We start from the raw sequence: 14,984 nt of genomic DNA on the forward strand, positions 1-14,984 counted from the left end.
TACTAGACAAGAGATTGGAAAAGGAGACAACTCATTTCTCTTCATCATGGACTTCAGCTAGGGAGGGAGCCACATACACAGAGCAGCACAGAACAGCATGGGAACAGGGCCCGGTGACGTGGTCCCCATTCTGAGGTCTACAGGAGGTCACAGAAGAGGTGCTCAGCCTGATCTAGAGCCCCCTGGGGCAATGGACCCTGAACCAAGGTCAGGGAGAATGTGAATGGTCAGAAACCTGGAACAACATGAGAATCTGTGTCCATAAGACATCTGTGAGGGCCCCAACAAGAACTTTTCCCAAATGCCTATCATCCCCCCAGCTCCCAGTAATGAGAAGACCAGAACCATCGGGCTATCTTCTAATCCATGTGCAGAGCTGGGGCAAGATGAAGCTGAGGGGCCTTGCTGGGAGTGTGCCAGGCCTGGGCTGCTTCAGAAGGGGTGCATGGGAGACATCCTCCCTGCACCACTCTGCTTCTCATTCATTTGGCAACCATTGTCGAGCTCCTTCTATGTGCCAGACCTTGCGTGCAATGCCAAAGGCCCTAGTACCTCAAGTAGTTCTTGATTAAAGGGGATACCTTGAGCCCAGAGGCATCTTAAGGTTGTCAAGCGCTCAGGACAAGGCGTCAAGTGTCAAGACTTGCTTCAACTTCTGCCCAGAGCAGAGAGCAGGACAAAGTGGCGGGGAAAACACTGTTCTTTTCTCTCATTCGGGTGGCTCTTATCTCAAGAGCTAGGCTGAGGGCTTTCACAGCCTCCCTCCTCTGCCCTCTCTCTTCTCCAGGGCCCTTCCCAGCACTTAGCAGAGAGCTGGACCAAATCCTTGAGACCCAGGCACCGGCTCACTTCTGCAGAGGAGGAAACTGAGGCAGAAGCCTGAAGCCTTTCCAGGACAATCCTGCTTCCACCCTTCCCGTGGTTAGGTTGTGTGTCTGTGTGAGTCTTGGGAATACAGTCAGCGAAGAGGCTTCTGAGTGAAGAGTCGTGATGCAAGTGCCTGGAATAGGTAGCCTCTTCCAAAGTAATACAGCGATTACAAGCACAGGATCTGCCAGCAAGGGACCAGGGCTCACACCCCAGCTCTGCCGTACCGGTGACTTTCAGTACACGGCTGAAGCTCCTCTGTAAAACCGGGTCCAGGGTTATCGGGAAGACAGCTGGGATGGCATCAGTGAAGTAGCCAGGACAGTGTCTGGGTCATCAGTGGTGGGGGGAGGTTGTTTTTAAACAAGGCCCTGCATCTTCCCCAGCATATTCCCCGCCTACCTAAGACATCTGACAGTTCTTCAGAATGTCTACCCATGGGCCACTCCCTTGGGGCTCACCCTCCAGCCCCCAGCCCAAGTGTCTCCTCCCTAGACTTGGCCCCTTGCCTTCCATCCTCAGGGTCGCCCCGAGCCCTGCACCACACTATTCCGCAGTTGTCTTTGTCAGGGAACCTCATATGGGGGAATGAGTGCAGCTGATTTTTATTCTGGGTCCCATTACTTTCTTGCAGTGGCATTTTGGGCAAGTTACTTACCTTCCCCAAGCCTCTTACTGTGATTCACGTGGAGACTCTGGAAACTACGAGAATCCTCATACCTCAATTAGTGGAGTACGGGGCCCTCAGAAATGGTTACATTTTCCCCCTTGATTTTGAGTGGTGGAGAACCAGTTTGCATCGATCTTGAAAGTTTGTTTATAGTTTTCTGCAGAGTTCAGTGTGCTGGGGTAAACAAAGCTGTCACGAACTCAAAAGGTTTTGAACCTCAAGTGGCTACATCAACTATTAATAAATATTCCATTTATGAATTTCCTCTCCTTGTTAAGAATAAAAGCTAACTGGGTCTTTGGGTTTTCTGTCTCCCTCCAGGCTCCCCCTCTGTCCCCACCACCAGCAAGTGCTCCTAGGCAGGGAGAACTATGGATTCGTTAGCAACACGCTCAGTAATGTGTCATTCATTCATTCATCTCTAAGAACCCCAGCTCCAGCCCCGCTGATGAAGGAGGGGAGGAAAGGAAAGGACTGGTACCTGAGTCAACATAGATGACACCATTTCCTAAAGGTGAAATTGGGTTGTTGAGAAAACCTCAAGAAGAAGCAGGGAGGTGGGAGGCAGGACACAAGCGTTGGAGGAAGTGGCTGTGAGGAGGATTCACAGCCCCGGGAGGCGGGATGCAGAGATTAAGTGCATCGCATCACAGACAGACGGCCCTGGGCTTGAACCCTGACTCTGGGTCATCTGGGCAAGGGACCACCCCTCGCTGAGCCTGTCCCTAAAATAGGGACAAGAACACTCACCTCAGAGAATTATGGGAGATTCTAATTAAGTAACTCCACACAGGGGCTGGCTCAGAGCAGCACCCATAAGCGGTACCTACAGCCATGGCTCAAAGAGCCCAACTGATGAGGGTGACCTCTTCCCAACCAGTGGGGGTCCTGAGCATCCCCGGACCTGCTGGGAATCCCACAGGCCAGCTGCTGGAGCCCGGGCCCATCACTGCCTGGCTCTGGATGTCCCCACTGAAAATGGGCTGAGTCCCTTATACCAAAGCACATGTACCCACGTGTACACATTTAAACAGGGTAACAGAAACAACTGATCACACTGGCCAGAAGGGGTGGCTGGATTCAGGGATGGGAAGGCTTTTTACGGTATACTTCTTCATACTTTTTGAATTTTGAAATATATGAATGTTAACTTTCCAAAAAAAAAAAAAGAAAACAGGTAACATTTAAAAAATGCAAAGACCAAATTAACATGCAGCCTGAGGCCATACAAACCCAGAGGAGATCGGCTGTAGACAATAACAGCCACGGTGGTGCCAGGAGCGCTCCTGGGAGAAAGGGCAAAGAAAAGAAGGGGCATGGGAGCAGCAGCTAATTGGGGTCCCTGGAAAAGAGTGTGAACAGTGAGAGACAGAGGTGTGTGCCCTCGGCATGACAGCAATTCTCTGGGAGTGTCGCAGGGCTGACTGGACCATGAGAAGATGGCTTACAGTGGTCTGATGTCAAGTTCAAGCTGGCCTCAGTTGAGACACGAATTGTCAATGGAATGGAGCTACAGAAAGGGAAGAAGAGGACCGGAGCCTGAACTACTCGTTCTGAGTATCTGTAGTGTGCTGTAGAAGAATTTATAACTCAGACTCCTTGGGGTAGGGTGTAGCTGTGCATGGCTGTGTCCCATTCACTCCTCACAACTCTTGTGGTGGTGGTAGTATTATCCCCAGTTTAGAGAGAAGGAGATTGAGGCTCAGAGAGGTTAGGTGACTTTTCCAAAGTGACACAGAAGATATCTGAGTGAACTGGGATTTGCATCTGGTCAGACGTCAAAGCCCATGCCTTCTTCACCTTGATACACGGGTCTCTAAGTCTCCTCCTGGTCTGGGCAAATCTTGGGTGGACCCCCACAAAGGGTGCAAGCCCAGAGGGTGGCGTTGGGAGCTCCCGAAGGGATGAGTAGTTAGGCTAGCAAGAGGGAAGAGGAGATGGGGTGATAAGGAAGTGGCCTGGGGTGCTGGGGCTGGCTGTCAGGATCCCCAGAGCTCACCAGCCAGGCCTGAAGCCCAGACGCTGAGGGGATGGCAGAGAAGGCAGGTAACCAAAGGGAGGACTCGCAGGGAGAAGGGAAGGCAGCTTGGAGAAACAGACAGAGGGGCAGACAGAGGGAAGTCTCAAGTAAAAAGCCTATACTTGCAAACACTCATCTGAGGGGAAGGGAGTGTTGGCCACACACTCATTCCAAATGTGCTATTATTACTTAAAAAGCATTTCCAGGACACCCACCACTTTGGAACATGCCTTCAGTTGTCTGAAGTCTGTGCTTTCCTCCCCCCTCCCTTCCTTCCTCCCTTCCTTCCTTCCCTCGTTCGTTCTTGCAGGCAGTGAATCAACAGTGACTGAAAGCCCAACTGCCAGCAACGAATGGTCTACGAAGGTGCGATGTCAATGGCCGCTAATAATTTTTGCACGGGGGTGGATTCCATTTTGTGAGATAGACAGATGGTATTCACAGCCAAGTCTGGTATGTCACCTTGGGCAGGGCTGGGTTCCTGAGCTCACTGCCCAGATGTCCCATAACTGCCTTACCCTTGTGGAGAATGCTCCTTTGGGTTCAACCGGGTATAATTCCAACACTGGCCCAGCAGACCTCATGCCAGAGGGAGCATAGAGTCACCCGGCCCGGCGACAGCAGAGCTTGGAAGGCAGGTGGAAGGAGGACCCGGAGGCACTCGTGTGGGTGGGGAAGCTCTGCTGTGTCTGTGTCTCACTGTACTCGGTGTGCAGGAGTGCGTGGGATCCAGCTTAGAATAGGAAAAATGTCAGATCTTTATAAAAACCCAGAAAGAGACGGGAGCTATTAACTACGAGTTCTCAGTAAACATATTCTTTTCATATTAGCCTCACAGAGAAAGAAAGGGGGAAGGGAGAGAAGAGAAAAGTGAGCACAAAGAGTGGATGAAGAGCTGAAGGCTTTAGAAAGTCACCAGGAACAGGGGCTGGAGGGGGGCCTGGGGAGTCTAACCAGGAGCCAGCACCTACCCTTGGGTAAGGCTGGGGGAGGCCACGGGTTCCCCCAACAGCTGCAGCAAGGGTGCAGCCGTCCCACAGGTCACGGCTGGCCTCTAGACATCAGTGCTGCCTCAGAAAGGTTGAGGGCAAGCCAAGATATCTACCGATGAAATGACTTGATATCCGGGATTTGCTTCAAAATAATTCATTAGTTGATGTATGTTAAAGCCAGGTGGTACATGGAAGTTCTTTATGCAAATACCTCTACTTTTCATTGTACCTGAAATAACAAAATGATGATAACAAGCAAAAAAATCTTTCATTTATTATTTTGAGAGAGAAAGAGGTGGAGGGAGGGGCAGAGAAAGAGAGGGAGAGAGAGAGCCCCAAGCGGGCTCCTTGCTGTCAGCGGAGAGCGTGACGCAGGGCTCGATCCCACAAACTGTAAGATCATGACCTGAGCCAAGCGCAAGAGTCAGACGCTTAACTGACTGAGCCACCCAGGCGCCCCAGCAAAAGTCTTAACTGGAGGAGCTAAGAAGAGATCACAAACTGCAGGTAGAATGCTAGCAGAGGAATATAAGCCATAGAATACAGGCAGAAATTAATGAGATTTGTGTCTTGGGTTTTCTTAAATAACACTGCAAAACAGGGGTTCTTAGCCAGGAAACGATGTGGGTCCCTGAACTCCCTGTAATTGTGGGCAAAGTGACCTGATAGTTTTCGGCAAGTTTTCAAAGAATCTGTGACTTTCCCCCAGAGGTTAATAAACTGTATTCTCTCTCAAATATTCTATGCATTCATTAGTCACTTGGTGTGTGGTTTTAAGTAGAGGATTATTTTCTAGAACTGGCATATTCACATCTGGGCCCTGTGTTTTCGTCTCTTCTCTCAGTCAACCACACCTGGAACAGAGCAAAACTGGCCAACCCCCTTCACAGCCCAGCTCCCTGGGGGCAGCTCCCAGGGCCCCCACTGTCCCTGAGCCTCAGCAGTGGAGGTTGGGGGAAAGTTATGCCCGAGAGAAGGGCAGTCAGGGGGAGGGGAGGCCAGTGAGGCCTTCTGGGGTCTGAGAGAGGCAGGGGGAAGTGGTGTGAAGGCCGTTATCCTCTGACAGACTCACTGGCTTTCGGCTGCGAATGTCCAACAGAAAGCATGGTTTCGAATAGTCTGAGGCACAAAAGGCCAGAGAATTCCTTAGGAAACACCTTCCCGGTCCTCACAGGGTAGCACAACACCCGGTGTGACGTGACTCATCCCCCTTGCCATGAATTCTTTCAAGGAGTCCAGCTCCCCACAAGCTCCCCAGAATGGGCCAAGCAGCCCATCCATCACCCGTCCTCGTAGCCTGGTGGGCAGGGAAAGTGGGGTTAGTTTAGGGGGCACTGAGGGTCTCATCTTGGAGCCATCTCCACAGTTAAGTCAAGGCTTGAAGGCCTGCCCCATTTCCTGATACATTCAGGCGAACATTTCACAAGCTCGTGTGAGAAACGGGGACTTGGCCCTTGGCCTTGGGAACAGAGGTGGGAACAGAGGATGGAACACGGGGTCCAGGTATGACTCTGGAGCCGGGGCTCTGATCTCTGCTATCAACCTACTTCAGAGAAGACATCTGAGGGCTGAAGCCATTCCCCACTCTCCCACAGGAGGGCACAGACAGACCTACAAGGACTCTTGTCTCCAGCGCTCCTGCCTTCTGCCCCGGGCCAGGCACCGAAGCCAGGAGGCTTGCCTGCCCCCTCAGGTGGAAAGAGATGGAGAAGCTCGGTGGACTCTGCCCATTCCCAGAGCAGGCTGCAGGACGGAGGGTAGTGAGACAGGCTAGAGAAGTTCTGTCCCAGGACACAGCCTGATGAAGGCTTGTGGCTGACGTGCCTCTTTCTGAGCTCTCACCTCAGAAAGACCTGCTCCCTCCTTGCCACCTCTCCACCCCAAGTCCTGGTTCCCATCCTTCTTCCTTTGGAAACCCCACCCCAAGCCCCACTCCCCTCAACACACACATTTCTTCTCAACCCTCCTCTGGCTTTCAGGGTTCGGACATCTCTCTCAAGGGAGAGAGGTGGGAGCACTCCAGGAAGCTCCTCCCACTACACCCCCTTCCACCAGAACCGTGACTCTGAGGGCGTCCTCCAGAACTCAGTTTTCTCCATCTATGCAAACTGTCAACACAGTGGAAGGTGCAGGGCCAAGAGAAAATGCTTGCTGGGAAGTTTAGGGCTGTGTCCTCATCTTTCCTTTACTGTGGTCCCTGCCTCCACTGCCTCCTTCCCAAACTCCTCACAGTGCTTCACACTCTCCCCCCCCCCGCCCCCCCCCCCAAACTCAGGTCAGGTGGCCTCAGTTTCCTCTTGTCAGGGAGGAAAGAGGGACTTTGTTGTGTCTGGGCACTGTGGCCTTTCCTGCCCAGGAACCAAAAGAATGGGGCTGCAATGGAGACTTCCAGAGACACCCCACCAGTTGAGAGATGTTTCATAGTGTGCAACAGGGCCTCCTTTTATTGCCCCCATTGCCTCCCAGAAAGCACTCCAACCGTGGGCCAGGAGAGCACACAGACTCCATGGGGAGCAGGACCAGGCTACTTCCAGTGGGTCAGCCTTGGGGTTTCAAGACACAGCTGGCCAGATTCCAAGAAGCACAGACCATTGAAGAGTCTCGTTTTGATTTTTTCTTTTAAACTGTGCTTTATTTAGGGCTAAGCTGGAGAAAGCGTCATCCAATAGTTACAGAAGGTTACAAGGAGTTTTAGGGAGTTGAGTGTGAAAAGAGCAGTTGTACTGAACTGCGGCTGTTTTTTTTTTTTTACAACATCTGGACATCCTAAAAGGAGGAGCCAAGAGAAAGAAAAAGAAAATTTAAAAAATAATAATTAACTAACAAAATAGACAGAAAGAAAGGAAGGGCAGGAGGCCTAAGAGGAACCAGACATTTGTTCTTCTAAAGCAAAAAAAGGGGAAAATGGTAGGTCCATGAGCCTCCTGGCCTCCAGATGACCCGGACATCAATGAGAGGAGGGTATCAAGGCAGAATGCCAAAGCAAGTCTTCCCAACGGTGCAAATAAATTATAATAAATATGTTATACTTTAAAATATATGTGTTCTTAAATAATTCAGTGTTTTTTCTGATTCTGAGTTTTTTAAGCAATGTCTTTTTTAACTGCTCTAAAGTCATTTACCAAAGATAAATATCGTGCTTTCATTAAATAGTTTTCCTTGTTTTTTTTCTCTATCATTACAATTAAAAGTCCTACAAAATATGCAAATTTATTTACAGAAAAACAGAGCCGGCATCATTTAAACATCCCTGTTTTTCAAAATTCCTTGTAAACAGTTTCAGAAATTCTTCAAAGATTGTTTATTTTTCTCTCTCTTGTTTAAGGTTTTTGTGTGTGTGTGTGTTGTTTAGTTGTTTTAAGATGAATTTCCCAGGTCTCCCTTGCCCGGAAAGTCTCTGGAGCAAGCATGGAAGGCGAGTGAAGCGGCAGGTGTCGAGGGCTTGCGGAGAGCGGGCGAGCGCGCGCAGCTCCCGAGCGAAGCAGGCGAGGGCGGGGCGGCGGCTTTCCCGCGATGGCGCGGCCCCCACCGGCGGTGCGCGGCCAGGAGCCCGCAGGTCTGGGCGAGTCCGGCCTGGCCCTCGGGGTCCACGGCGTCCGACAGCACTCGCGGGGAGAAGGGATCGATGCTCAGTCTAAACTCTACAAAAGTACAGTCCTACAACATCTGGGATTTTAGCAGTAACGCTAACTTCTATAGGTTTTTTTTTTCCTTTTTTATTTTTTTTTTTTATTTTTTGCTTTCCTCTAATTTTTCTTCTATTATATAGGTATTTTAAACTTCTCCTTTTTAAAATTCTGTACAACTATTATGATTTTAAGAGGGGGAAGAGTTAGAAGCATTTACAGACTTTTCACAACAGTTATCTTGCCTTGTAAGTCCCTTTTGTCCCCTCCTTGTTTTCTCACACTTCACGGTTAATGAGTTTTAATATTTTTGTTGCTTTCCCCAAATATCCACCATTTTGTTCATCTTAACAGCTCCATCCAGACATATAATACAGAAAACCATAGGAAAGTGTCATAGACTTGAACGAGGGTAATCAAAGCGCCTCTCAAAGTATCAAAGAACTATTACCTTGCTGTTTTAAAAGCATTGAAGCATTATTTTTCCTTTTTTTTTGTTTTTGTTTTTTTTTGTTTTTTGTTTTTTTTTTTTTTTGTTTTTTTATTACATTTTTCATAGAATCGCTCTAAGCTGTTTCAAGAACAGCCATGAGGCAGGAAGGAGGTTTTCCTCCATCCCCCTCTATTGGGCATAGAGCTACACAGCTGCAATAAAAAGTTTGGTCCTTTGGTCCCTAAATAGCTAAAGGAATGACAGATAGAGATGCTCAGCGGCGGCCTCCCCGCCGCCCCCTGGGGACCAGGCCCCACCACACCGCTTGCCCCAGCCTGCCTCAGGCGCCCATGGGCTGGAAAAGCCCCGGGGATCGGTAAGCAGCGTCTCTTCCCTCTTCCCAGCCTTTCAGCCTCCCCATCTGGTCTCAAGTTATTTTGTTTTAAAGTTGCCTTTTTTGTGTTTTTTTTTTCTCATTTTTCTTCATCATCTTCTTCTTTGTGTCATATATATTTTTCCCCCAAACACGTGCCCTCTGAACTCCACAGACGCTATACTTTCCTTGAAGAAATGTTACAGTCACAGAGAGTGTCTGGAGTCTTCAGCTTGATTGATATTGGCTGATATGTCAAAGGTGTCATCCAACAGTTCTCATTTATAAATATATATAGAGAGAGGTTTGTTTTTTAATGTAGCCCGTTCAGCATCCTGCCCTAAAATGAAGAAAATCAGGGCTGATTAAGTCAAGAGAGGAAACACAAAATGCATCCAAACACCAAAAGGACCCTGCCTCAGGGGTTAGGGTGGGAGCTTTGGGGGATGGCGGGAGGGAGGGGAGAGACCAATATGAGAATTAGTCATGATCATGATACATAGAAAAGAAATCGACTCTTCTATTCAGAGTAAGAAACCACTGGAGGTCTAGTGGCGATGGTTGTAGCTGAGGTTTGGTTGCTGGGAGAGGGGTCTCGATTTGGGTTCCTTTAGAGTTCTGGAATGGGGGGATGGCTAGGTCTAAAGGAAAAATTTGGGACTGTGGGATATGAATTCACAATTAAACCGATGTCTGAGGGATCTAGCCCAGATACAATATGTATACAGAAGCCTAGCAAACAAGATAGCAAAAAAATCTAGCAGCCCAGCCCACTCCTCCCCTGCTCGAGGAAAAGAAGCAAGACATCCGTGACATGAATTTCGCTGAACCTTTGCCCAGTTTCCAGCCAACAGCTTCTTTCCCAGGATCAGAAACTATTTGCGAGGCTATGTATATATATGTATATCTGGATATATGTGTAGAATATATTCACCTGCACATATGTGGATATACATGGATATGTGTGTATGTATATGCATAGATACACACATACACACACACACACACACATAATATTTTTCTCATACATGCCAGGGAATTTAGAGGAAATTCGGAACTTCAAGGGAGCGGATGGGAGAACCTAAAAAAGTTAGAACGGATTTCATCATCAAGCTTAAACAAATTAACTCAGTTCTCGATTTTTTGAGTGGTGAGTTTTTTTGATGTTTTGTTTTGCTTTTAAGAAAAAAAAAATCATGATCTGACTAGAATCAGAAGGAGAATGCTTAATCATTGTGAATTAACAAATGAGACTCATCTCCAGTATAGCAAGCAGCTTTCACTTATACATGGGGGTGACTGGTTACATCAAGAGAGTTAGAACTGCAAAGCCCCCAGCTGAGGGGACAACGTCATGCGTATATCAATCCATGCTGGCAGGTTTTTCACACTGTTGATTCAACAAACAGCAAACCGTACACAGCAGTCTAAACAATTACAACACCAAATAAAATAATAATAAAATTAAAAAACACTTGTCAAGGACCCTTTTTCAGTTGTAAACAAAAAGGTGCATTTTGCTTTTGTCGGTACTGTTTTTTCCAAACCAACCAAAAAGCCCCCCCCCAGCCCCCGGTCCCCCACCTCCCCTCCCCACATTTAATTTAGCAGGAGTGGCTACAATACAAACCTTACAATTGTTACCAGGCTCTCTCTCAGAGGCCTCTGGCTTTGTACTCTAGTTTTTGGTTTAGAATTTTTTTTTTTTAAATCATTCTGTAACAGTAGAGATTTTGTTTTTGTTTTTTGTTTTTGTTTTTCCTTTTGAAGTGAGATTTAAAATAGCCTAACTGGAAAAAGACCAGACCTAGGAAAATGTCAATTGAAAAAGGCCCCCAAATTTCTAGAAAAAAATAAAATCACAATATTTTCAAGTGCAAGTAAATCAACCACGCATAGATACTTTTAAGATGTTTTCCTTAATTTTAAGAAAAAAAATAATGGTTTGCACAGTTAAATGATCCCATGTTCGATAATTCAGGAATTCATCTTTATTTTTACTATTTTTTTGTTCTTTTGTTTTGTTTTTTTCTCTATGTGACATCTAGAGAAGCATAAAAAACGCTGAACAAGAAAAACCAAACAACAGAAAGTAAAACCACTGCAAGCACCAAGAACAAAACAAAAATGAGCACAGCAAAAAAGATTGTGGCAGCACAAAAGTCAAGAAAATGCACGTGTGATCATGACTGGCCAATCATCAACTGATACAACATCCAAGAAAAACGCTCCAATCACAGCACCTCCACGAAACTTGACGGCAATTGTCATGCAACCGATTCTTAGCCTTGTTACATGACGCCATCATGTCACACTGTGAACTTTGAGTTGATTTGAACTTACGGATGGGGGACTGTTTTCTCCACTCTCATGTGATTACGTGAACTTTATTCCTAGCTCAGCGCGAGACTGTGGTGGATTTGACTGGCCCTGGTTGGGTTGTTGGAATTTGATTGAATGACAAAAGAAGAAAAGATTTATATATATATTTATATATGTAGAGAGAGAGAGAGAGAAAGAAAGAGAGGACAAGAGAGTGTGGGCAAGGGGGAGGGAAGAGGTGGGGGCAGGTCGGGTGGGGTTGGGGAGTGTGGAAGGGCAGGGACAGTTGGGTTGAGGGTGAAGAAGGGCAAGGAAAAGTTAAAACAAAATCAAAAGGAAAAATATTTATACAGCACCAGACCACAGCATCAATCTAAAAGCTCGGATGAGAGAACAGCAGTCAAATCATAAGAGAACTGAAACGAACTCAAAGAATGGAGGAAGCCGGCAGACAAAGGACATGGGCACATCAACACACACACACACACGCACACACACGTACACACACACGGTTGTTTATGCAGACACGTGATCCACTGTGAACAGTAGCAGAACCTCACACAGGGCCACTAAGGGCATCCATCATGCGTTGGGAAGAGGAGGAGGGGCGTGGGCAGTTTGGCAAGAGGGCTAGGAAAAAAGAAAACAGCCCCTCAAGCCACCGTGGCCAGCAAGCAGATCGGGGAGCACACCCTCTGCTTTGTATCATCCACGGTTCTCTTTCCCCGGTGGGGGGGGGGTGGGGGGTGGGGGGTCACGCTCTCCTCACCCCACCCCAGCCTTCTGTGGCGTCAGCCTGTGGACCAGCAGGGGGAGCCTGTCAGGGTGGCCCTGAATTGCAGGGTAGATCAGAGGCTGGCTAGGGTGACTTGTATCCGAAGGGTCCATCCACGGAGCACTTTGCTGCTGCAGTACTGTCCACACCGACAGCAACTCGGCCCTCCCGCCCCTTTGGTCCCGCCTTGGCCACCATTCCTAGAGAAGGGCGTCTCCACAGCAGGAGCACCCACTGTGTGGTGCTATGGTCCTCTCTCCTCTTCCGTTCTGCCTCAACCCTCTTTTCTCAGAACCTTCAGAAAACGAACATGTTCAGTTTTGAGATGGAGAGTAAATCACATCAATGTTACCGGAATTCTATAAACACGCCTCGGCATCGCTGACTTCATTTCACGATCACTTCGTACCCTTTGCTTTGCTCCCAAGGTGGCCCACGTGGCCAAAGTGAAGCTGCTTCCCGGCCTGTGAAGCCTTAAGAAGGCCCACAGTGCTGACCCGTGACAGGGCTAAATGGAAGACTATAGAGCATCCTGCAGGGTGGGTAACACAGAAAAGGACAGTCCACCAGAGAGGGAGGTGCTCTGGCTGTAGGTCTCCAGTCTCTGCTGCTGTCACTCCTGCTCTGCTGACCTCCCTTACTCCACCTCCTCCTTCTCCATTCCCTACACCCCTGCATGTGTATCTTTCTAGACTGGCCCATCTCACAGGCCCTTACCTGCCTTCTTTACTGGCGGAGCCCCAAGTGGTTGAGGCTGAGTCCCCTTCTCTGTCAGGCATCATCAAATGTTTCCACTTTGAGTTATCTTCTGCACTCCTCACCACTTCACGGTCCTTTGCCCCAACCTGGGGATTTGGGGGTCCCCAGCCCTACCCCCTCCTCATGGTTACCTTTGAGCTTGCTCCCCAGCCCCTGCTCCCCTGCAGCACTCGGGCCTGTGCCAAAGCCTCCGCACCCGGCTTATCTGCAGGGCTCTCAATCCACCGGGCTTCTGCACAGAGCAGACTTCCACTCTAAGCTTTATGTCTTTCTTCAGGGAGTGTGGGAGGGAAGCCTGGGACCTGAAATGTCACTGTGGATAAGCTACCAAGTAGCTGAGGGGTGACCCAGCCTCCAGCTCTGCCTTCATCAAGAAGCTCTCCCTCCACGCCCCCTGCCTGCCTGCCCATCCAAGCTGGGCTCTTGTTTTTCCAACAGCAGATCTCCCTCACTGAGACCGGGGCCCATCGCATGGCCCAGAAGTCCTGACATGCCACATCTCCAGCCCTTCCCCACCCACCCAGGATATCCAATGAATGGGCTGATCCCTTTGGGTGGGAGAGGAGGCCTAAGAACCGAGGAGGGCAGTGCCACCAGGTGTCAGCTCTGGCAACTGCAAATAAGGGACCCCCCTGCGGAACTCCCCTCCTTTCCCCAGCCCCCGACACCCGCCCTGAGCATTTCAAGGGTGCCCATTCCTCCCCACTGAACTTGCTCCTTTGCCTGCCCCAAGTCTGCCCCTAGCTGCCCTTTGGTGCCTGTGCCGTCCTGGGTCTTGAGGATCCAAGCCTATCACACAGCACCTCCTCAAAGCCCAATGTGGAGAACTCCTTGTGCACACTCTTGCCCCTCACACACACACATGCTTGGCCCCCAAACACAAACACACGGTCACACTCATCCAATCCCTAAGGAACCTCCCCAGGGCTCTGCCGGTGCACGGCTGACTAGCTGGCTACTCTCTTCACCGGGGAGCAGCCGGGCCTCTGCCTGCAGGGGTGACCCCTTCTTGGCCACCCTCTCAAAGATCCTCACAAAGTACAGTTCCAGAGGTGGCAGCAGGGTCACTGACCAGTGAGGGAGCTTGAATCAGGCCTGGGGAGCTCCAACTCATGACCTGGGACAGGAAATTAGCTGACCTGGTCAGCTAAGCCAATTCAGATGCCAGGTTCTAAACACAGCTGGGATCCAGTCAGAGAAGGCCAAGGCCCAAAGCCACGGCCCAGCCCTGTGCAGGTCAGGCCCAGAGCACCCAAACCTGCACAGCTCAGAGCAGACACCGTGCAAAAGCACACTCAGAGCCACAGCCCAGGGCCCGGAAGAGAGAGGACTCCCACTGAGGTCAGACATGCTGTGCAGTGTCCTCCGGCCACAGAAGCACAGAGTTAGGGGTCTGCAAACCTGCCCTCAGCTTGGGGCCCAGCGCATGCTACTGACCTCTGTGGCAGGACAAGGGACTTGGGTGTGCTGCTCACTGGCTGTGGACCTGGCGTGTTTGCATTTCTGCCCAGTCTTCCTGCCTCTGCTTCCTTCCTCTTAGTTTCCTAGTAAAGATTTCTTGGAGAACCTCCCACCTTGGTACAAGATAATGAGCCCAAGCAGCCAGAGGGGCAGGGGCAGCTGGGAAGCCAGAAGCAGGTGGGGGAATCACACCCTCGGGAGACAGCAGGATGCAGAGAACCAATGCGACCCAACCCCACCCCAGCCTACCTGGGCCTCCCCTTATGGAACCTACACCCAACTACGCTCCCTCCAGCTGCCCTGCCCAGGGTCCCTCTCCTCCCCTGGACCCACCACACTTCTGTTCTGGCCAGGCCCTGGCCCCCACGCTGTGACACCGTGATGTTGCCTTCATCACTGCCACTGCGGGTGGCCAGTCAGGCCCTGAGATCTCCTCCTCCCCATGACCCCTTTGCTCCTAGCTATGACTTGTCCCTCCGCCACTGCTCAGGTCAGCCCTGCCCTTCTGAGCACCTAGGACTCATCATTTACAAACACCCTTTACTGGTCAGTAAAATCCTGAGTATTTTAGCACCTTTTGCATGTTAGTTCCTCCACTTCTCACTGAAGTCCCCTCAGCCCACACCTGGTCTTAGCTCCTCCTTCTGTTACAGCCTCAAGCAGTCTCAGGTTGGGAAGCCTGAAAT

At 49.7% G+C, this 14,984-nt stretch overlaps 2 protein-coding genes across 53 annotated transcripts in view; one reads left to right on the forward strand and one right to left on the reverse strand.

Annotated features, from left to right (window-relative positions):
• Nucleotides 1-11,054, forward strand: part of KIAA1328 (KIAA1328 ortholog) — a 355,545-nt gene extending 344,491 nt beyond the window's left edge. Inside the window, exons 11-12 of one of the 3 annotated variants that reach the window (XM_027068807.2) lie at nt 1,859-2,051; nt 3,868-5,485. In XM_027068807.2, coding sequence (XP_026924608.1) covers nt 1,859-2,036 — 178 coding nt within the window. In that variant the 3' untranslated portion in view covers nt 2,037-2,051; nt 3,868-5,485. Of the gene's footprint in view, nt 1-1,858; nt 6,428-11,029 lie in introns of those variants that run through there. The other 2 variants (XM_053206692.1, XM_027068806.2) reach the window with 2 other exon arrangements.
• CELF4 (CUGBP Elav-like family member 4) overlaps nt 7,154-14,984 on the reverse strand; it is a 297,439-nt gene continuing 289,608 nt past the window's right edge. For 40 of the 50 annotated variants that reach the window (XM_027068837.2, XM_027068828.2, XM_027068836.2 and 37 more), the window contains one exon: nt 7,154-9,321. Coding sequence is in view for 14 of the 50 variants with exons in the window: in XM_027068828.2 (XP_026924629.1) it covers nt 9,295-9,321 (27 nt within the window). In the remaining 36 variants the exon portion in view is untranslated. Of the gene's footprint in view, nt 9,322-11,323; nt 11,412-14,984 lie in introns of those variants that run through there. The other 10 variants (XM_053206697.1, XM_027068826.2, XM_053206694.1 and 7 more) reach the window with 2 other exon arrangements.

Source organism: Acinonyx jubatus, chromosome D3 (assembly GCF_027475565.1).
Source record: "Acinonyx jubatus isolate Ajub_Pintada_27869175 chromosome D3, VMU_Ajub_asm_v1.0, whole genome shotgun sequence".
Classification (NCBI taxonomy): Eukaryota; Metazoa; Chordata; class Mammalia; order Carnivora; family Felidae; genus Acinonyx; species Acinonyx jubatus.